The following is a 21,978-nucleotide window of genomic DNA, read 5'->3' on the forward strand; positions in this document are numbered from 1 at the left end:
TATGAAATCACTGTGAAAGTAGCCTTCAGCCCAACAAAAGTAATTGCTTATTAAACAAAATAGACAAATCAATTCACAGATCTGAACAAAAACATTTCTATTCATTGGTGCAGTCATACTTATAAACTGTCGTGAAAGTAAATCCATTGTGGTCCATTGTGTTGCAGATTTTATTGTAGATTTTGTGCAAAATGCAAGGAGTATTAATAAAGAACTGAACTGCACTCAGTCAACTGATACACTTGTTTATACAATGTCTTCATCATCCATTTACTCATGTGGGTCAGACAGGAGCAGAAAAGCTTAGTATGAAGTCCAATTAGTGCAATTAGTGCAATTAGTTGAAGCACAAGGATACAATCTGAAATCACTTTTTATGGAGTTTTATTTTTTGCTTTGCAAACAGGTTAACCTGTGTCGGTTGACGGTTTCAGCAGAGTCTACGTCGTCTTCGTTCTGTGTGTCAGACTTCATGTTCTCGATCAATCATGGCTTAGAACCGGAGCCTCGCTATTGCTCCAGTTTTCGACATATCTGTCTCCCGCAGACCTGAGTGACAGCATCCCGAAATAGAAACCAGTCCAGAAGAATTTGCCGTCAATTGGGCAGAAAATAGGAGATGACAGTGGAACCTGCACTGCTTGCTGAAATAGATCGGCACCGCGATGCTTTGATTGTCATTATTACTTCTCAAATGCACTGTGCAAAACATATCGTGGGATCGGAAGCGCAGCAGAGCCCCATTGGTAGTACGTGAAAACGCAGAGTCGTTATGGTTTTGACAGGCGAGGCCAGGAAGGTAGACGCCACAGTCCGGGGTGAAACATGCCAAGACGGCGAAGATTTACTGCCGGTGAAGTAGTCGGGGGATGGGGGCAGTATATGCAGATGAACTCACGACCTGACAAACTCAAATCTAAAATAAACGGCACCGAGACAGAAACGCGTAAGGTAACATTGGTGGAAAGGAAGCTGCGAGAGAATGAATATTGCGTGTTTGGCGCTGCTTGCCTCAGATGTGTCGAAGGGGAAATCCGCGAGGTCTCGGTGAGGGTCCGATGGCCTCACCGGGATGTGATATTATAAATCTAGCAAGAGGATTCCACGCTCCATTCCAGGGAAGAGAGGGTTTATACAGAGGGGAGCTGAGCAAATCGGAGGACACTGGTGTTGTGCATCAGGAAATCTCACACTCAAGAGCTGGGAATTCAACACACTCTAATAGACATGTTTGCTTGGTTCTCTTATGTTATTCAAATGGCTAATCTTCGTTTCCTGTTTGTAAATCAGCAATAGTCTGTAATCCTCTTATGTTCGCCGGTTTACAACACGACTAAAGTCAAACGTGGATTCACATTAAGCCATGAATGCTTTGAGTTAAAAGTGGGATTTCTATACTGGACTCTGTGGGCCCCAATTCTAATACACAGACTGTGCGGGGGGTGGCACTCTCCTAAATCCCCTTCGGCAATCACAATCCATGAAAGCCAAAACCTGAATTAGTAGCTCAAGCAGGAAGGAGAGATGAAGAAGGCACATCTCATAAACTGAAAAGCTCCCTTTCTGTTTTACTTCCCTTTTCCCTTCATTGAAACATTCAAGGATCTTCAAGTGTAGCAGTTATAGGCAGGGACCAAGACGGGCCAGTGCTCCTGTGGCAAGTGTGGACCTCCTGCGGCCCTCCTAATGGGTGAACTAATGGGTGAACTAGCTCTGAGCTAAGTGTAGCCTGATCGCGTTTGCAAACACATGGCGAAAAAGCAGCGCATCAAAGCAAGAACCACTGATCTCTAATAAAGAAAATGTTGAATGATCTGGAACATCGGCTTAATGCTCGCAATTCGTTGATCAATAGAGCTTAACTGGATAACAATAAGGTAGAAAGGTTTAAGGGGCCAGTGGCTCCATTAGAGGGGCCATACCAGCCTGGCCATACCAGTTCAAGTCTAGATCCTGATTCCTACACGGAACAGGAGAGGTTGAACTCTTCAAATCTTCTATTCTGTTTTCTTCTTTTGTAGGAGTCTTCTTCTCTCAAGCCACTCAGGTTTAAACAGCATGTGTAATCCCCACAGACACTGTAATATTCAGGGGGTTTTTTTCAGGTTGTGCATACGTGTCTGGCACACATACCTCATGGGTAGCAAAAATGCTACATTCTTGTTAAACCAATTATAATTGTAGCCAAAAGCTGATTAAAAGAAAAGGAATTCTTAAAGGCGTTACACTTATTTCACTAGTCGCATGACACTTAAGGGTACCCCACACTACCTCTGTGCAGTCACGCCAGGATGGATTGCCACTTCCAATGCTATTTCCAGGCACAGGTTTACATAGAGCGATTAAACTGCTTGAAAAAGCACAGGTTCCGTTCTCCCAGGAAAGCCGTATCTAACGATCGCCCACTGCCAAACACACTGCCCTGGATCAATATGTTTGTCTGTACAGACAAAAGAGAGAACGCACCAAGTGTGCCAGCTTACACTGAGACAATAGAAAAAATGTATGGCCTTAAGACATGTTTCTCACACAAACACACACACACACACACACACACACACACACACACACACACATTTACTTATATATAAAGCACTTCACCTCATCAGGACCAGCAAAATATTTGATGTTCTCTAATTTTCTAACATAGGTAGGACAATTTTGCTCTAAAAATGTATGAAAACCAACATACACACAAAGAAAGAGAGAGCGAGGAAAAAAGAGAGAGAAAGCACTGTCTCAGATGTGCTTCCATTGTGACACCACTGCATCCTTCTGTCATCTTCATTTAGCCACTAACCAGGGGACGGGTCACGGCTACCTGCAGAGGGTGCTGATGAAAGCGTTGAAGTCCTGACTGCATCTTCTGTGCAGTTCAATTCAATCTGTATTTGTTTAGTGCTTTTTTTTTTATGACAGACATCGACAGAAGGCAACTTCACAGAAATCCAGGTCTAGCCCCCTAATAAGCGAGCGGAGCGCGACAAAGGAGGGATCTTCAGAGGGGGCAGTTTCAAAAGGAGAACACATCCTCCAGTGGGTGACACCAGAGAGCGATGCTGATATGAAAGCGACAACAGTAGGATTAAAAAGATGCACTTGAATCATTCAGGTGAGGAGAGCATGAAAGACGAGTGAGATAAGCCAATATTAAAAGCGTAAATATGGCAGAACGCTGGTTTTGTTCAACATTTACAGGACGTTAAAAATGAGAAGCATAAGGCAGGTTTAGAACACCACACAAACAGTGCGGTCTATGGATAAATTGGCAGTTTATGCAGTTAGTCGCAGTAAGAAATGAAGACATAAAAATGTAACACATAAAAAACAGGTTAGGAGTTCATGCAGTGGTTTCAGCAGGTGAACTACTCCCACGGATGCCAGATCTAGATCAATTCTACAGGTCCTGCCACAGCTGAGCTCGTTCTGTTTTCTAAGCTTCTTATTAGGAAAGAGAGAAAGCACATAAATTGTTATGTATCAAATGCAGCTAAGAGAAGGAAGTGAAAAGGTTTGGGGGGGAATATCCCCAACTCATCTCATTGCTAATTTCCTTGTACATGTTAACTGTGATGTTTCACACTATAGAACTTTGTCACCAACTCCTCCACCAGGGTCTGTGACATGCATGCTTCTTCAAGCCTTCCGCAAATGTTTTTTTCACCCCCCCCCCCCCCCAATCTTTCTCCTCGCCCTATCGGCCTCCCACTGCTTGTTAAATCAAAACATGTCACTGCGCTTGATTGCAGCAGTCAAGATCTAATGTATGCCACCTGTGGGTGTGCTCCAAGGCCCGTAAATTATATTAAACCTATAAAAAAAGATCAGCTATCACAGATCCATGATGGACTGAAATAATTATAGCAGGTCTCATTTTGACTGTAAAGCTTGCAGAAGACGACCAATGTGAGCGGAGAGAAGGTTCGAATAACACCTCACTATCGCCCCAGGGGGCGCAAACAATGTGATTCAGCATGGAACTGCATTGGTCCCCTGCCAAAAACACAAAAGCATGAATACAATAAACAATTGTTATTATATCATATCATGTGACTTTATGGTTGACTGGAATATATTGGCCTTATATATATATTCAGTTATACACACATACATGCACACACATATGTAGAACACTGACTTAATGCTCACAGCATATTAATACGGCTTAAATGGAGAAGAATAACAGCATCACAACATAATGTATGATGTATAATATATATATATATATATATATATATATATATATATATATATATATATATATATATATATATATATATAAATTTTAATTTATTTTTGAAGAGCGCGAGTGAGAGGTGGTGAGATTTCATGTTTGTAACTAACGTTTTGGACGGAAGTCCTTCATCCGCTGTGTGAGCAAAAACGAACCTTTCAAGCAGAAAAAAAAAGTGAAAACATACCACAGTCACTCTCTCTGCTGTGTGGGAATCTATGTAGCTCTGCTGAGCCCTTCAGGGCTGCATTTCTTGATGGCCGTGAACACAGTCTCAGGGTGCCCGGTTCCTGCAAAGCCAGTTTCATGCGCCAGTGTACTGGAGCACTCACTTGGCACAAGAGGTCAGATCTGCTAATTAACTGTCCGGCCGTGGTCTTCATTACCCAGACTTGATCGCTCCTGCGCACATTCACAGAGTCCCACTGTGGCCTCAGAACAACAGCAAGCGCTGCTTAGAGACTAATGAACAGTTCTCAGTGGACCAGGTATAAATGACAGGCAAGTTAGGGTACAGATTCCTTGCCTTTTTTTTTTTTACATTTTGTTGTTAAAGTGAGAGTTCAGTTCTGCTTGTTTAGACCAAAGCACCCCTTTCTTTGTCTCATCAAAACACAGCAGCTGTAGGCTTCTTTTTCTACACCACATGTGATTTAATAACAGGTTACATCCTCCAAACCAATCATTTTAAGTCTCAATAAACACAAGGCAACAAAATTGTGGTTAAAATATAGTTCTTGCTGGTTCTGGAATTATAGTTTTCTTAATTCCATTTACTTTTTTGCAAGGCAGTACAAAATTGAGATATTTTAGAATGTTTATAGTAACATAATTAGATTTTCATTTCGCATTGACAAAGGTGTTAAATCCATCAAGAAAATGGAATTAAATAAATCTATCCAGTACTAAGAAGCAAATGATATTCTTTATGCTTCCAATATATTATTGGCAATTTGTACACATGCCTAGAGCCAGTTAGGCTTCTAAATATGCAACAGAACTATTAATGCTTTATTTGATTATATGTTCCATTAAGCTCACTTTATCTTATATCAAATTAGGAAAATTTGATAGGAAAACATTATGTTCAATCAACCTTTTCGGGGTTCTTCAGTTTGACATTGTGCTTTTTATTGTGCAGATCCATTTTGTGTAGGTTCTGCAGGGAGCCATGAGAGATTAATTCTATGTGGCAGTAAAGGTTCTGTAACCCTAGCCTATAGATGGAGTCCCTCAAGGCATGCCATCTTTTCATGGTAGCAGAGACACATTACAATAACAGGGATGACAGAACCTGCAGACATTCGCCATCTCTCTGGTGCATCCTGAAGCGCTTTCAACATGTACACTTGTACTGACAGATTCCAGCTATCATAACTTATCCCCGAGGTAGCGCCTCAGATTTCAAAAGTCATTAAACATAATTGTTATGTGCATCTTAGCATTGTGAACTTTATAGAACCCTAAGGAATCAGTCAGGTGACAAAAAGGCTTATCATGTTTAATAGTTTGCATTCAGAACCTCACAAAGACACAGTGAAGAATCCCTTAAATCCGCTTGTTTAAAGAGTGTGGCCACTTCAATCGATCACACTGCTGAAAACAAAACCCTGGAGCCCTTAAAAAAGTCTTCAAGGTTTGTTGAATGGAGCTCATTCGTTTTAGCTTGTTCTTCTTCTTGTGGGTGTTCATTGCCCAGGTGTCTGTACATACCAACAGTGCCAGGCCATGAGAGTTCCTATAACCCACTAATAAAGATTCAGATGCGTCCAAGACACAATTAGATTAAACCACTTCCTGATTAGCCTACATCTTGGTTCAATTTCACCACTTTGTTGCAAAGAAACCCGTCAGCAAAACTGTAAAAACTAAGCCTGAAAGAGAGAAGAAAGTTAGCTAAGCCTGAAATAGTAAATAAGTTATTAAGTTACATGTTAACATTCATTTGTTTCGCTCCCTAATAATGAACATATTTTTAAACATAAGTATTTAATTGTGTGGATGACTATAGTGCTCCGCGGTGGTGTGGCTAAAAGCAAGTTTTCAACAGATGGCGAGAAAAGAAGAACTTTTCACTAAGTCAAGGTCACCTTTCTTCCAGTCACATTCTGTGGTGGTTTTTCGGCAAATGATGGTGTCATTTGCCGCCAAATTTCCCATAATCTCCCTCATTTTCCCTTCCGGTTCTTACGACCCATCACGGTACCTTCTGTTCACCCCCACCCCATCCCGGTCTTTGCTTTGACACTTTCCACCACGCCTTGTTTGGGTTTCGGTGTAAACGTGTACATTTTGACGCTATAAAACATGTTTTATTTAGTAATATAAACAGGATCTCTTATAAAAGCAACTAACGGCATAATTTGCTTTATTCGCAGAGCCTGCTGCATACAGCCAGTTAATCGCCGAGCCTCGTCTTTAGAGCAACTCGTTTCCTCGGACGGAATGAAATCTTGGGTTGTTTGTTGACGATGATTAAAATTTAGGCATGCATCGACGCTTCAGTCTAACATGTGGTTAACGCCTCCAGACGTCTGTGCTACCTGCTTTCAGCACGGCGCACGTCGCGGGCGAAGGAACATCATCTGTCGTCTTGCCGAGATCATCTGCGCTTTTCAGACAGGCGCTTGCTTCGTCATCTGCGGATCGAGCGATGCCGCGATGACGAGAAGAAGCTGCAATATGTTTTATGCACCTGACCGAACGGTTAGCGTTCAATTGACGCAAGAGGTCGGGAGGGCAACTCAGGATGAGCCGTGAAGGAAATATATTCAGCGGGCCTATTTATACAGTCTACTGTAAACAAGGCTTCCATTGTGTAATGAAACGCATCACACTTTGACATTTTACTATAAGACTTATTAAGAGAAGAATGATAAAAATGTCAATTGGCTAAGATATCAGAGCGACTCGCGATGAAAAGCGTGGCACTGCAGAGTGTAAACTTGCTTCCAAACTAGCTTCTATTAATGAAGTGGTTATAAAAGGAAAGAAAAAGTCAGATGTTTTACTTTGGAGATTTACCTTTGATGACTCATTTGATATTTGCATTTTTATGATGCCGACTGCCATTACTCACGTTTTGTTTGTTTTTTTCTTACAACTAGACAGACAGAACACACAGAAGAAACTGTGGAATCAGTTTATCAACATCTATCCATCAACCCATTTCAAAACAGACCTTATTGAAATGATTTCTAATCATACATGCACAGCTGTGTTGCTGCTGTGTTTAGACATCATTGACACGGATGGTGCGACAGTGGTCTGCCACTCCAAATCATCCAGGCAGCAACGGGCCTGTGGTTAGAAGCTGACCCCCGACGAAGGATCGGCTGGGATAGCGTGAACGGTGCACAGCTACAGATGGGCTTCAGACTCTATCTGTGCATCTACAAGGTGGGTATTTGTAATAAAGTGTCTGGTGAAAGGAGTGTGTTAAATGGAGCTTTCTTACCCAGAAATCAGACTGTGAGGGCCCCTGTAATGTGTGGGCATGCCAACTATAAAACGGTAGAGAAATGGAGGGTCTGTCGCATTAGCAGGGAGCACCGGGGTTGCATGCACAAAGCCTGGTGTAATACTCCTTCCACAAACTTTGAAGAGTAAGATGTCATCGTCTATCGAAAAATATTTTCCATTCTATCAGTCTTAAAATTCACCAATACATCTTGAAAATAAGATCATTGTATAGTGATGCTTGTCTGTGTAATTTATGTTTAACTTTGTTTTGAACAGCAGTAACATCACATTTGAGCACTTCTAAGAAAATGGATCTGAAGAAATGTATATTAAGGCCAATAAAATGTCATAGAAAGCACAGTTTCCTCTTTTTGCATGACAAGCATGACTTTTCCTTTTTGAAAGGCAAAATTTATCTTGATTATTGAAGACTTCAGTGATCACACCATTGGATCACACCATTGTGATTAAGCCCACTAAGACACTGCAGAGAGCAGACATTTTGTCAGTACTGAAGCTATCGGTCTGTAATCTTATACCGGCTCAACATCTTCAAACATATCACTACAATATTGATTTTTTATTAAAAATGGCCTGCCACATATTAATATTTACACTTCCAGCATTTGGATATTCTTATCCAGAGAGACTCACGGAAGTGATTTGTTGTCTACTTGGAAGGTATTTATGCATAAGATAGTTCATAGGATTAAGTCTAAAGATACCATTAAGATAAATCCAATCCAGCATCATATAGACACACACAAAGTACAAGTATTTGTGTTAGTGTAAGCGCTTTGTGGTGAAGTAGGTCTTCATTTGGGTTTTGAAGACAAGGGACTCACTGGTGAGGACAGTCTGGGGAAGTTCATTCCACCACCTGGACATCAGGTCAAACTGAGTCCCACTTATGGTTGAAAGGACAGTATGGGATAGTGCAGGATATGACTGTGGCCTTGGTTTTGCATGCATTGGGGGTTTTAAATGTAATGCATGCAACCCTGACAGAATGACGAGTCAGTGGAGAGTACATAGCAGAAGTGTGACATGGTATGCATCAGTGGTGTGACGTGGCGCACATCAATGCTGTGACATGGCATTGTTGGGGGAACACAGGAAGACTGAAGAGGAGTCATGCTGCTGCCTTTGGGTTCAGCTGCAAGGACCTAATAACACTCACAGGGATACAGCAGCAAATTCCAGATTGAAAAAAAGGGCTGAACTCCTTACTACTGCAATCAGCTCCTATCATATCTGGTTAGCAGTGGTCCTTTGGCCAGTAAGTAATTTGTAAATAAACAGTGGGGAGGGGGCGGGTAAATTGTAAATGGTTCCTCTAAAACAGGTGACAAGTGTACCTAATAAAGTGACCAGTGAGTGTAAGTACAAGATAAATGCCTCTTATAACATGGTTAGTGCACTCATCAAGGTAATAACTGATTATAAACTGTTGATTTTGTAAAATTGTGTATTTCAAAAGAAAAAGCTATGCAATAATATTTATGATTTTTACGTCTTTTAGGTTGACGCTTAAAAGTATGAATTTTGAAATAAGTTGCATTGTTGAATCTGAATCAAAGTTTCTGATTTCCACTTCCTGTGCAGACCCAGCACACAGACATGTGTATTTGAGCATCTCAACCAGACGAGGTGACACACATAGGAAAGTGCATTTAAACTGGCAGGTGGCCCAATTATCCTCTTCCCAGCAATTAGGCAGCATACATCATCATCTTCAAGGGCAGCAGCAAATGTTTTCTCTCTCATTTTCTGGTAGAGTGAGTTGCATCAGGCATCAGATTTTCCTGATTGTTTGTGGACCTGACAAAGGCATTTACACAATAAATAAATAAATAAATACATAAATAAATAAATCCCTGCCAACTTCCAGGCCTGCTACTCGAACATGGCGTGAGCATGGACCAGCTATTTGTTTATGCAATTGGACAAAACTGCCTATTCGCAGTTGGCAGAAGGGCCAAGTTCACACCGCACCCCTGCAAATCGCGTTGATCTGGCAACTGTTGGTTTAGGAGGATAGCAGAGTAGCGAGGCTCATTGCACCGTCTGGAATTAATGACGTGCTGCCGGGAGGCGACCAGGTCGCTCCGGGCAGGTGCCACAGAGATGCAGTTGTCCCGCGGCGTACGGACTGGGAGTGTGGGTGTTCAGCGTGGGGGTTTAGCACACTGAGCAATGTGAATGTGCAGCAGGGGCCACAGGGGGCCTCTGTCCGATTTTCGAGCTAGCAGACGCGCTGCTCCCCTACAAAGCGCTAGCAGCCAAGCTCCACAAGCCTACTGTTGCTTCAGGGTCCTTGTGAGCAAAAAGAGGCACGATTGCACTTTGTTCAAAACCGAAAACCCAAGAAGATCACAAGGGCTACTTTTTAAAATGGTCCAACTGAAAGCCCAAGCACCTGCCGAACAGATTCCAGAGAAGGCCCTGGGGTGTTGTGAAAAGTAAAATTAGATCAAGCCATATTGTGTTGCCATTGACTTTGTGAACTGGCCTTCCTCAGTGGCATTCACTGGCCCTGACCTCCACAATCAGGGCAAGAATTGCCCCGGCAGGCAGGACAGGGTATAGAGCGGCAGACGCCAGGGCCTGACCATCTGCCCCTGCGAGCAGAGCACGCAGCTCCTCATCTGTGCTCAGCATGGAGGAGATCCCTCATAACGGCAGGTGCGCAGATGGGAAGCAGTGAGGGGACCTATCGCCAGTCAGCTTCACCCACAACCTTGCCAGAACCGGGCCTTGGCCCAAACGCCATTTGCCTCAATTACCGTTAACCAAATCCACAAGTTAGTCATTCAGTCGGGTAATGGTTATTGAGGCAAATGCCTTCTGGACTGAGGCAATGCATCTCAGAGCTGTCTGAAAGAGGACAGAGATGCCAGTCTTATGACATTGGCACATGTGCGGAAATGTTTTTGAATCTTGAAGCTCTGCATTTATCACATCGGAGAGGGCCCCTATCGAGACGCCTAAGTGTCGCCTGCAGGGATGTGGAGAGATCTGGGGAATCAGATTGGCTCCCAGCATCCGGAGGTATCTGCTCAGCTGGGACCCCTGGGGAGAATCTCAGCTGGGGCCCAGCTGGAGGTCTCCACTGCATGGCTCACCAGGCCCAAGCACCACTGGCTCCACCGCGGGGCTGACAGCAGCACGCACAGGCAGGGAAGCAGGGACTGAAAGGCAGTGAAGGAGAGAGAGTGAGAGCAACTGAGCGACTGGGCAAATTAATTATTTTTTATGATTAATATTGCTAATTATTGATTGTTAATTATTTTGTAAATAATGTGTCATTTCTGCTCCCATCTATGTTTGTTTTAAATAGCTTTGGCAGTAAAATACCATTAAGGTTAATTTAACATTGTTAAACTGAGACAGAGAAAGATATGAATAGATTCCTTATTTGTTAATTGATATTTTGTAAATAATGCACTTCCTACTGCTATTTATATATGTATGTTAAATTACTTTGGAAATAATGTAAGTTGTAACATCCATGCCAATACAGCAATGTACTACCAATATAAATATATTTACATATGCATATATGATTTTCTTCTTCTTGGTGGCTAGTTGGATAGTCTGTTGGCTTTTTGGATGACTATGAATAGTCCCGGTCCAGTTCTACATTGCATGATCAGTGGTGATCCTCCACTGCAAACCCTTTTAGTCTGAAACCAGCCATAAGAGTTTGACTGCAGCAGTTAAAGCATAGTGATGATATAATATTGATCTGTGACCCCTTTGGCTGGAGTTAAAGTTGCATTCTCTAAAATTGAATTGCTTTTCTTTCTTTTGAATTAGTTACTAAATGAATCTGCTCACATGGGTAGGTTTTCAACCTAAAATGAACCTGAGAGGACTTCACAGCCTGTGCCTATGTTCTATATTTAAACTTTAATAATCAAATACATAGAATGTTGGGCTGACATTAGACTATATACCCAGAGATATAGGTTGCAGGTATAGGAAGTACTGTTACAGTGTTACCTTGAATAAGTTTAAATAGAACATCCAATTAATACACTGCCACAAAACAGGTATATTCTGTCAGACGGGATTGAAAAGCGGACACAAATATGCATGAGGCTCTTAGGCCAGCGGTCACTGCAGCACAACATTGCCCTCTGCTGTTCATTGGCTCCACACACAGGTGCAGCTAATAAGCGCGCCTATATATTTTTATTAGAGAGAAATACAGATATTAGAGAGAAATGCAGATTTTATTAGAGAGAAATACAGATATAAAAATATATGTATAAAAAATGCATTAATCCTTACAATGCCTATCTAAGTAAAGCTATTTTAGTAGCTCCACAGTTAAGATACAGAAGCCGATATTACAGTAAAATGATCAAAAATGGCATTGAAATGTTTAATTTTAAAAATTGTTGCATTGCACATTTAACATTACACTGCACAATTTTGTTTTTCAAAAATAAATATTAATGCACTAAAAAGGTTTTAAAATCCCACAACCAGAAAAAACTAAAAAACTAAAATAATAATAATAATAATAATAATAATAATAATAATAATAATTACAGTCCAAAAATAAAATAAAACAAATCGCAAACACCAACACTTTGCCACACTGCACAAAAAGCCGTCGCAGGACGTCTTAGGCTCCTTGGCAAAAAAACCAAAAAAACCAAAACGTAGTTGGGATTAAATTAAAACTATGATGCTACGGTGTAAACAAGGCAAATCGAATGTCTTAAAACAACATTCACTAAACAGTGTTCCAAATGAGATAAGTTTGTTCCTCACATTAACCCAAACACTTAAACCTGCCTCATCCTTATCAACTAAAGACGCTTCTTTCTAAATTGAAGACCTTCTTTCCGTACCACATCTGCTGAGACTCGGTCTGTCCAAAGCACACCATGTGATATCTCCTTTCTCAGTTAACTTAATTAACATGTCTATCTCTCACGTAAGCCGGCCTCAATACTCCAGTTTAATTAAAAAGGGGTGCGTTCGCGTGCCGCATTATTCACGAGGTGTGTGCTTGCATGCTAAAAAGCTATGATGATGAATGAGACCACGGGCTCAATATTGCGGAGTCCAGTGCTGTTGCCAACCGTATACCTCAGTGACCAAGAGAGATCAACATATTCCTGTTTTTTTCCACGCTTCTCGAAATTACATCTCGTGTTCTCAAACCTCTCCACACTAAACACAGAACAACTTGCCCGTTTTCCCCAAACCCCTGACAGATTAATTACAAAATAAAGCGTCTGCACTCTTCTTAAAATGAAATGAAACTCAGCATCCAAATGAGATACTCACACCACCATCCAATGAATTCGCTTTTAGTGACAGGCAATTTCGCACGGATGTGGCAAACCTAAGACACTAGCATAATGAGGACTATAAGTGTCCCTGCATGGCATATATCAACTCGAATCCCAACTGCATGGGACATATTTGTACCAACCGTACGAAGAGGCCCCAAATGTAAGAATGGACAAAATGTATTCATGTGCAGTACATAACTTAGACAACCTCTGCATTGTGAATGAAAGGTCACACAACAGTTGCTTTTAGTGTTAGTTTTGGAATATTTAAACTAAAATGCCATCCACACAGTATTGCCAGCAAAACATACACAACTCATTCATGATGTCATAATGGAAATAGAAATCCCCTCCACCCTTTGAAGGCAAAAAAAATACATTCCACCTCGTCAATTTCTCATAACCATGTAAAACACTTTTAAAGGGATATTTTTTTAAGACAGAAGTCTGAATGTAAACTGTGGTAAACTATAATCACGTGCAAAAACAAACACAAAAGTGTTATGAATCAGTATGAATCGGAAAAGAAGCAGCAAACTTGTTTTGCATAGAGAAGCAATTACAATGCACTCCTCTAAAATCCTTATATTTACATTACATTTATCTTGGGAGCATTGCTTTTGAAGACACACACAAAACATACAATCTTGCAAACACGGTGCAGGAACAGTTTGTCTGGGACAGTCTCCCAGACTGGGAGAAGCGAACATAACAGGAGATTGGAAACGATGTGATTGCTCCTATGTGAAGGAGAAGATAGGCTGTGACCACACGGACGCAATGGTGTACGGCACTGCGTCTTTGCCATAGCTACTTTAAAGAGGCTCTAAATTCAGATTGCAAACTTCAGATTGTTTGCGCAGTTAAAATGTCACGCAGTCCATGCGTTTTGAGCTCGATTCACCCTACTACTTCCTTGCCCTGGGTGGATCTAAAGCATTCCAATGGCCATATGCCTCTCTCCGCTCCCTCCATGGGACACTGGCTTGCTCCTGCGCCAGATCGAAGAGCCATTTTATACAAGCAAATGCCACTACGTAGATGACATTTAAGCCATGTTGTTTGGGAGGAACGTGTCCGGGAAAAGGTCACGCGAGGTGAATTTATTGTTCCGACAGGCAGCAGCAAAGGGTAACGAGGTGATTTTCATTATGCTTTGTTAATCAGGATTTTCAAAATGTAATTTTATACAAATCCCCGTGCCATAAGGTATACGAGCCAGAGCAGCCTGTTCAGATTGTTACAGGGGAGACATGTCTGAAGTACAGGGTGGTGAGAGAAAAAGTACAGCATCCCAACTAAACACTCAAGACATTCTCAACTGAAGTATTTGGACACTCCATCCTGGATTTCTGAAAGTAAAACAAAACAGCGATTGTCCTAGATGTGAGCCACTGACAGATTCATACAGGCTACAAGGCGTTTCTGTTACAACCTATATGCTGTGCCAAATTCTATGCAGCACAAATTACATTTTTAAAAGTGGTACAATTGGAAAATGTCTTTCAATCATTTTTCTGAAGTATTTAAGCCCTTAGGGACAAGCAGTTCAGACTGAGTGCCCAATTCTGCCCATTTTTTCTTAACACTTTATCCTACAATGACTTCCATTTAAAAGAAGACTCAGGCACTACCCACTGGAAATGGGTAAATGAATCAATTGTTTAACAAATTAGAAGCAATGAATGCACCAAATCAATTTACAGCAATGAGGGAACAAACTCTTGGTAAAGCTTCAAGGATCCAGCTATATCGAACTCCTTTTTGAGGTCCTCTAAAGATAATGGTTCTTTAATTTCAAAAGATGACAACCTGAAACAAAAGGAGATGGGGGGGGGGGGGGGGGTTAATGACTGCATAAATAATCTGTTAATAAGACTGCAATATAAGGGAATTTTAAAATGTGTGAAGACCTGACAACTTACTTATGGAAATCTTCTGGAAGAGGCATTTCACACAAAACGCTCATCATCCTCTCCTTGCACCGTTTCCCTGATGAGTCAACATCAACTTTCACTGTCCTCTGTAGCTGGATATATTCCTTGACACAACAATTTAGATTTGTAATTCTCCAAATGTCTTTTTGCAAAATATGTATGAACTGGGGTAGTAAAACTGTGCAAAATATGTATGAACTGGGCTAGTAAAGGGAAAATTAAGAGCTCTTTAACTTCCAATTATGAGTTAAGAGTTATGGATTTGGGTTGCATCTCAATTAGAAGCCAAAGCACCTTCTATGAAGTTAGTATATGAATAAAATTTTTAATCTAATGTGGACTTTGCTATGGGTTTGAGAGATCTATGAACAACTGTACCTTAATGCTTTCTTTTGCCCCTTGCAGCAGAATCAAAATGGGCTTTCCCACGAAGAGTCTTCCAGTGAGACCCAGCTCTAAAGTCCACTTTTCAATCAGTTTGATGTACTTTGCTCTGGATCTCATGTGATCTAAATGAAGCAACACTACCCAAGTTCCCTCCGAATGGCTGTTTGATGTATATCGGCCGTCGAGGCAGGGTGAGGTTGCAATCACAACAGAGGAGTTCTGCCGAATCCAAGTCACCAGAGCGTGGACCATGGGTTCACACGGAAGGGTACGCGCTTTATTCAATATCATGGTCCTCAGTTCTTGGCAACGTTTCCTGGACAGCTCACTCGAGTTAACGGTGACATCCGGAAGCGTATGGGGATATTCGGGAGATAGTCGGAAGATGAGACTTAATGGCGTTTTCTTGTCGGCCGTTTCTATTACCGTGCATATGCGGTACGCAATTCCTGTTTCAGCTGCATTCACAGAGGCGGGAATAGTTAGTCAAATGACATCAGCTGTAATGTTAACTGTAGGGCACAGCATTAGGTAACTCTAGCCACTTCAGTTACTTGGCATTACAGGTATTTGTAATTACAGCAATAGTTAGCCCGTTAGCTAATACTTGCCTGATTCCTCAATTAACTCAAATTCGTCTTTTTCACAGTAAATTGCAGATAGAACGGAAATTTCCTCCACTGCTTCTTCAGACATTTTCATTACATAAGTATATGCGACTGAATCTGAAAGTTTAGACGTTTATCTCGTTTAGTTAACGCGTGAATGTTTGTGATTGTACTAAGAAGTTGTATTCCGTGTTGCAACACTGAACTCTAAATTCAGTTCCTAGCGTTCTGGTCAGTAGTTTTCGGTATGACGTCATGAGAAATATTACCCGAACACAGAGAAAAGATACAGGAGCCCCGATAACTCCCTTTTACATCTGTGGAAATGGCAAATGAATTAAGCACCTCACACAATTTATTTAACGAGATCAATTAAGTTTAGAGGATATAAACTCACTGATAGAAAAACGCAACATCTGCAAAAAAGCACGGAATTCAAGCTGTTAAGAGATCGACATGTAATGTTCGTTCTGTAAACTCAATAAGTACGATATCTTAATCTATGCAAATAAATCGGCATTTAAATCGAATGTAACCCCAGTGTAATCTAATAAACTCTAATCCAGAAACGTGCTTCTGACTATTAGAATGACCAGTGTCTGATTAGCACGGAAGATGCTCTGAGGGGGAAAGATCGAAGTGCACACAGCCAGGGGCGTGTGGAGGGCAATGCCTCTTTTTCAACGTGTTTAAGTGACCAAATGACCAAAATATGAAACGTGTGATACAAATAAATAAATAATCTATCTTACATAAAAACCCTCACGTTTTATGGACGTGATGCCTCTGCTCATTGCTTTCAGTATACAAGCACGCCTATACATATGCACAAATGTAAGAAACAGGCTACGTATCTCAGTATTTTACAAATATTTCATACATTATTAATTTCAAATCGCCCACATCCTGTTTAACGATTGGACTAACCCCAAGTCCTATTTCGGTATGACGTGAAACCTTTTGGCGAGTTAAATCACGTTCATGGAGAGGAAGCGTTAATGCTGTTTAGGAGACCCATACTAACTGACTAACATGTTATTAAATTATACTTTTCATGTGGTGCATCATGTGGTTGTAAATGGTGCTTTGAATGTAACGTTTGTCTTTTTATTTTTCATATTGCTAATTCATTATACAGTTTCAATAGTTTAGGTAAGTTACATATATATCGGAATATACTATTTGTTGTCGCTTTATAAAGCTGTCGGGTTCAAAAGCGAAAGCTTATTTGCCTGGAAAATTTCAGTGCCATGGGTTTAATTTTGTTTATTCGTTTACAGGGCTTGAAAAACCTTTGTCGTCTAGGATCTAATTCAGCATGTTTTATCTTTCTATTATCAGTTAAGGGTAATGTTGGATTCATGGTTGTGTCGCTATTCATGAGGGGACGTCTTATTTGCGATGAAAAATAGTTTTGAATTCTATACATACCTAATTTTATTACTTATTACGTGTACTTCTTAAACAATTGTTGACTGCACTGATGTTGACTGCTCCTTTGTTGACTAACTGAAAAGCTAGTACTTATTGTTTATTGCACTGATCGTTGTCTAAGATAGATGTTACGTGTTTTGCACTTCTAGGCATCATTATTGATCCCTATATTGCAACAGCATTCTAGTTCATTGGTATCTTGGACTCTTAACCTACTGTACTGGCTAGGATGTATTCTATAACTAAATGACAAAAAACATTTGTAAGTGCCTCTGAATAAGTGCATCTGCCAAATGCCATAAATGTGTTGTTATTTTTATTGATGGCTCATTATGTTATTAAATAGAACTGTTGAAAAACCTTGTTGTATTTAACATGATTTTGTCTTTCCCTAGATTGCCAAATTGTTTTGTGTATATAGTAGTCTGAAAGTGTTTACTAAATACTTTTTTTTCAGTCTGTCTAGTGACCAAACTGCAGCCCACACAGTAAAAGGTGATCATGTGCAATTATTTATTCTCAAGAGGCTTATGTCATTACCAACAAGAAAGGCTCATAAATAAAAGCCCCATTAAAATCTATGTAAATCATGTTACCACACTGTATTCGAATTTGCAGACATTTACAATTTAGTAATACAGGTTATCATTGTATCACATTTTTTTGTGTTTGATTAGTATGTGCCACATTGGCACCCCCCAGTAACATCACAAACATTGAATAGCCATTATCAGTAGTCCAGGCATTCAGCATCTTGTGCATGTGTGCATAGGGAACAACAATATGGCCATGAAGTGCTTACTGCAGACATATACACTTCACAGCAGTTCTTCTCTAAACAAAACGAGCTTGCGCTCAAGGAGACCAGTGTTCTCAAAACTAATTATTGATAACATGCCCCATGTAGCCTTAGCGGCCTGTATTCATGAGGAGATATTTCGCCACCAGGCCACCTTCATGCGATCCCACACTGCTCCTAAAGAGTCAAAAGCTGGACGGACATCTAGGATGGTGTGGTTGAGTCCCTGCCCCCCATCATAGTAGTCTATCACGTATCTGACCTCTTTTCCACACCGGTCAACGATCCAGTCATGCCTGTCAAATGGAAGTTCATGCCTGTGGCAATAAAATGACCAGGTTAAAAACTAAATAAAAAGACATTGAAATTACATGCTTTTTAGCGCAAAGTTAAAAAGCCCCTCTTGTGCAGGGTGACTGTATCTCACCCTATCCAGTGGCGAAAGCGGGCTCTTGGAGTGAAATCCTTCGCTTTGCCTCCAAATCTTACAAGTGTTGGTCCGCAGGGGCATTCTCTGTGGAGGATAACAGAGTTATGACTGATTAATAACTCACAACTACCTGGGAAACACAGTAAGGTAGCAAAATATCAGTGTGCATGCCTCTTTACATACTTTGAGTGGAGCGCCTCCCATCTCAGGATCTCCTTCCAGGCCTGTTCATTGTTCTGGTTGTGAATCTTAATTATGTTTGACATGTCTTTTTGAGAGACGTCTTGCTCTTTCCATCGCCACCTGGTGGGCATTTTAAGTACATTTCGTTGAGTTTATAGTTTCCAGACTATTAACTGCAAAAACTCAGGCAGCTGTCATCAAATGAAGATTTTAAGGGCTTACAGACTGGCTAAGAGTACATAAAATATTCTCCTTTAATGTCTACTCACCCTTTCCTCAGCATAGCGTTCCAAAACATCTGCTCAGAGGGGTAGACCCAGTTCAGGCCTGACCCTGCGCGGGGGATGCTGGACTCCTCTCTCACCACAGACAGTGAATAGGGCTGATTAGGAGAAGGCTCCTGGTTGGGCGGAGGCATCTGAAATCAGACACACAAGCGTAAGGCGCCTGGCCACGTTGACATGACAAGCTGAAGTGAGAGTAGGTTTTGTTCCACTTACCATATTTGCAGGGTTGATGTCAGAGGACTCGGGTCTGGTTCCACCGGCAGCTCTCATAGGACACTCCACAAATTCATATGCTCGCTCCTGATGCACTGGGACATTTGGGACTTTCTGTGGGGGCCCTTTGTCCAATGCCCGGTGAATGGGACACTCAGCTGGAGGGGCACCTGGGACATAGGATTAAACAGCAATAATATGGCTTTCTGTTAAAAAAAATACCTTGGACTTTAGATCAGAGAGGGTGATGAAAACAAGTTTTTTCATAAACGAAATTAGCTGCCAATGAGTAAATCAGTATTATTAAAGACCAAAAGGGAACTCACTATTTTTGGGATCCCGGTGCATGGGGCAGCCTTGTGGTGATGCCTGGCCCAAGTCAGACATCACAGCACCCTCTGCCTTGACTGTGCCCAGGGGACTGGGCATAGTCTATATAGTCTCTACCACCTGTTCCCTGTACAAGTGGACCCAGCAGACATCCAGTACTAAAGCTTGAAGACCACCAAAAAAAAACTGTTCCATTAATGTTCCTGCAATGCTCAGTGAGGATAAATGTCAAGACATGCAACACATTTATTTTTATTCTCCATTTCGCCCATTACCAATCTACTAGCCTGCAATTACAAGTTTAGCTACGACAATATCTACAGAGATGTGTATGAATAGTCACATCACATGAATTTGCCATCATTCAGCTAGCTAGCTATCTAAACCGACTTACAAAAGCGCCACGGGAATGAACTCTGCAGTAATCCAGCAATCACTGCAGCTCGCATGTACAAATTCCATTTTTTTTCTCTAAAGATTACACATTTTCATAAACTATTACTACGTTTTCGAAGAACTAACAAACCTAATTGTAAATAGCCAACAAAGTATTAATGTGCCCTTGTAAGTGAAGAACAGTATCCTCTATGCCAGTATCCCAGCAGAATGAGTAGCTAGTTAGGTTAGCAAGCAAGCAAGCATGTGGCACCTAAAAGCGTCAGCAAATTACCTTAACTTCAGAGTTTATTTTCGCCCCATGTAGCACCTCTACAGCTATTGTGACTTTTTTAATTCTTAAAAGATTTCAAAGTCATAATTTCTGCTTTACACAGCATACGTCCTGAAACGTGTTCTTCTATTAGTCTACTGGTAAGACCCATGGCTATAAATGCCTTTAACGCCACCTTCTGTGTAGGAATTGAACAGACGTAATCGCTATAAGCTACATGACACAAAAATGACACAACAAGCATAAAATTAGTTACATTAAAATTAGTTACAGAGATTAGTTCATTTTACAGAGATATTAGTTTTTTGAAATAAAATATTCTGGTAAAAATGACCAAAATGACCATTAAAAATGCTGTTTGTATCAGTGTTCCACCCCTGTAGTATGGAAGCTCCAAGTTTTGCTTACATTTGGTTTACAATTGGCCTCTACCTGAGAATCATAACAAAGGTTTACTTTTTCTGGATAAAATACCCCCTAAATTCAAGTATCATTGTTCAGAAAGTAATTCTGCAGGAAAGGGGAAAGCTGTGAAAACAAAGATAGGAATGGGCTACAAAATATTATCAAAGTGTTTGTATATCCCAGTTAACACTGCTATTGTAAGGAAGCTGTATTACACCACCCAACCAAAGATACTTGTGAGGGAAGTCACAGAGATTAATCACTTTGAAGGACCTACAGAGTTAAGAGACTAGAGTGAAAGTGCTCCAGTAAAAAATATTTTAAAATATAAAGGATTCCATATACAACTGGTCTGTATGGGAGCGTGTCTAGACCAAAGCCATTACAGATAACAAAAACATCAAAGCACATCAGATCTCTGGTGGAAACCATCAGACTGACTCTGCTAAATGTAGGATAAAGGTTTATAACTTCAATTAACAATCACAGCAAATATCAGAATAGGGATTATTGTTATTGTTGTTCTTTTGACTGTGGCATGGTTGATGGTACCAGAAAGATAGGTTTATGTATTTCAGAAAATGCTGATCTCCTGAAATTGGCATGCACAACAGTTTCTAAAGTTTACACAGAAGGTGGCAAAAAACTACAAGAACATCCACTGAGCAGCACTGTAGGCAGGAATGTATTTTTCATGAAAGTGCTCACAGGAAAATAGGCCAAGAAGGTTGACCTGACAAGAAGGTTATGATTACTAAAATAAGCACTCTTTACATGCATGGTGAACAAGAGAAGCATTTCCAAACATACAACACATCGAAGCTTGAGGTGCATGGGCTACAACAGCAAAAGACCAAAGTTTAAGAGAGTTGAATATTGGAGAAATGTTGCATGGTCTGAATGTTGATTTCTGCTATGCCCTGTAGATGGTAGGGTCTGAATTTGGTATAAACAGCATGGCTCCATGGACTCTGTGTTATCAGATCAGGCCACTGCTGGTGGTGAAATGATGTGGGGAATGTATTCTAATACCAGTTGAGCATGGTTTGAATATCATGACATATTATCTTATCATATTAACCATATATGACTGCAATTTAGCCAATTTATAAAGGCTACTTGCGGCATGATGCAGCGCCATGTCTCAATGCACAGGAGATTCAGTTTAAATATGGAGAATGTGGAGGTGACAAATCTGCAGCAATTATGATGAAAAATAAAAAATGTAGCTCCTATCCAGTATTTATATTCTATTTACAGCATTTGGCAGATGTTCATATCTGA

The 21,978-nt window shown here is 40.8% G+C and overlaps 2 protein-coding genes across 3 annotated transcripts; both read right to left on the bottom strand.

The window, feature by feature from the left end:
• Positions 1-13,336: 13,336 nt before the first annotated feature.
• rwdd3 (RWD domain containing 3) lies at positions 13,337-16,954 on the bottom strand. Its single transcript, XM_027026299.3, has 5 exons — positions 15,947-16,954; positions 15,327-15,793; positions 14,937-15,052; positions 14,716-14,823; positions 13,337-14,363 (listed from the first exon to the last, which is right to left on the bottom strand). The coding sequence occupies exons 1-5, from the start codon at positions 16,035-16,037 to the stop codon at positions 14,318-14,320; spliced, it is 828 nt and encodes a 275-aa protein (XP_026882100.2). The 5' UTR covers positions 16,038-16,954; the 3' UTR covers positions 13,337-14,317.
• Positions 16,955-17,866: 912 nt separating this feature from the next.
• Positions 17,867-20,438, bottom strand: hccsa.1 (holocytochrome c synthase a). 2 transcript variants are annotated; one of them, XM_027027622.3, is made up of 7 exons: positions 20,290-20,438; positions 19,616-19,783; positions 19,290-19,459; positions 19,059-19,207; positions 18,790-18,909; positions 18,604-18,690; positions 17,867-18,493 (listed from the first exon to the last, which is right to left on the bottom strand). In XM_027027622.3, exons 2-7 carry the CDS (start codon positions 19,716-19,718, stop codon positions 18,301-18,303), a joined length of 822 nt encoding a protein of 273 aa, XP_026883423.2. In that variant the 5' UTR covers positions 19,719-19,783; positions 20,290-20,438; the 3' UTR covers positions 17,867-18,300. The 2 variants fall into 2 exon arrangements, with proteins under 2 accessions (XP_026883423.2, XP_026883432.2); XM_027027631.3 differs by having other exon boundaries at positions 19,616-19,746; positions 20,290-20,436.
• Positions 20,439-21,978: the final 1,540 nt, after the last annotated feature.

Source organism: Electrophorus electricus, chromosome 17 (assembly GCF_041902795.1).
Source record: "Electrophorus electricus isolate QZ-2024a chromosome 17, ASM4190279v1, whole genome shotgun sequence".
Lineage (NCBI taxonomy): Eukaryota > Metazoa > Chordata > Actinopteri > Gymnotiformes > Gymnotidae > Electrophorus > Electrophorus electricus.

Bases quoted from the DNA above. Each gene is read 5' to 3' on its own strand.
- rwdd3 (XM_027026299.3), bottom strand. From the start codon at position 16,037: ATGAAAATGTCTGAAGAAGCAGTGGAGGAAATTTCCGTTCTATCTGCA. The intron at 15,794-15,946 runs GCAAGTATTAGC...CTGTGAATGCAG, and splicing joins TGAGTTAATTGAGGAATCAG to CTGAAACAGGAATTGCGTAC. The intron at 15,053-15,326 runs GTACAGTTGTTC...TGTTGTGTCAAG, and splicing joins GGGCAAAAGAAAGCATTAAG to GAATATATCCAGCTACAGAG.
- hccsa.1 (XM_027027622.3), bottom strand. From the start codon at position 19,718: ATGCCCAGTCCCCTGGGCACAGTCAAGGCAGAGGGTGCTGTGATGTCT. The intron at 19,460-19,615 runs GTGAGTTCCCTT...CCTATGTCCCAG, and splicing joins GCACCGGGATCCCAAAAATA to GTGCCCCTCCAGCTGAGTGT. The intron at 18,691-18,789 runs GTATGTAAAGAG...TATCCTCCACAG, and splicing joins TGGGAGGCGCTCCACTCAAA to AGAATGCCCCTGCGGACCAA.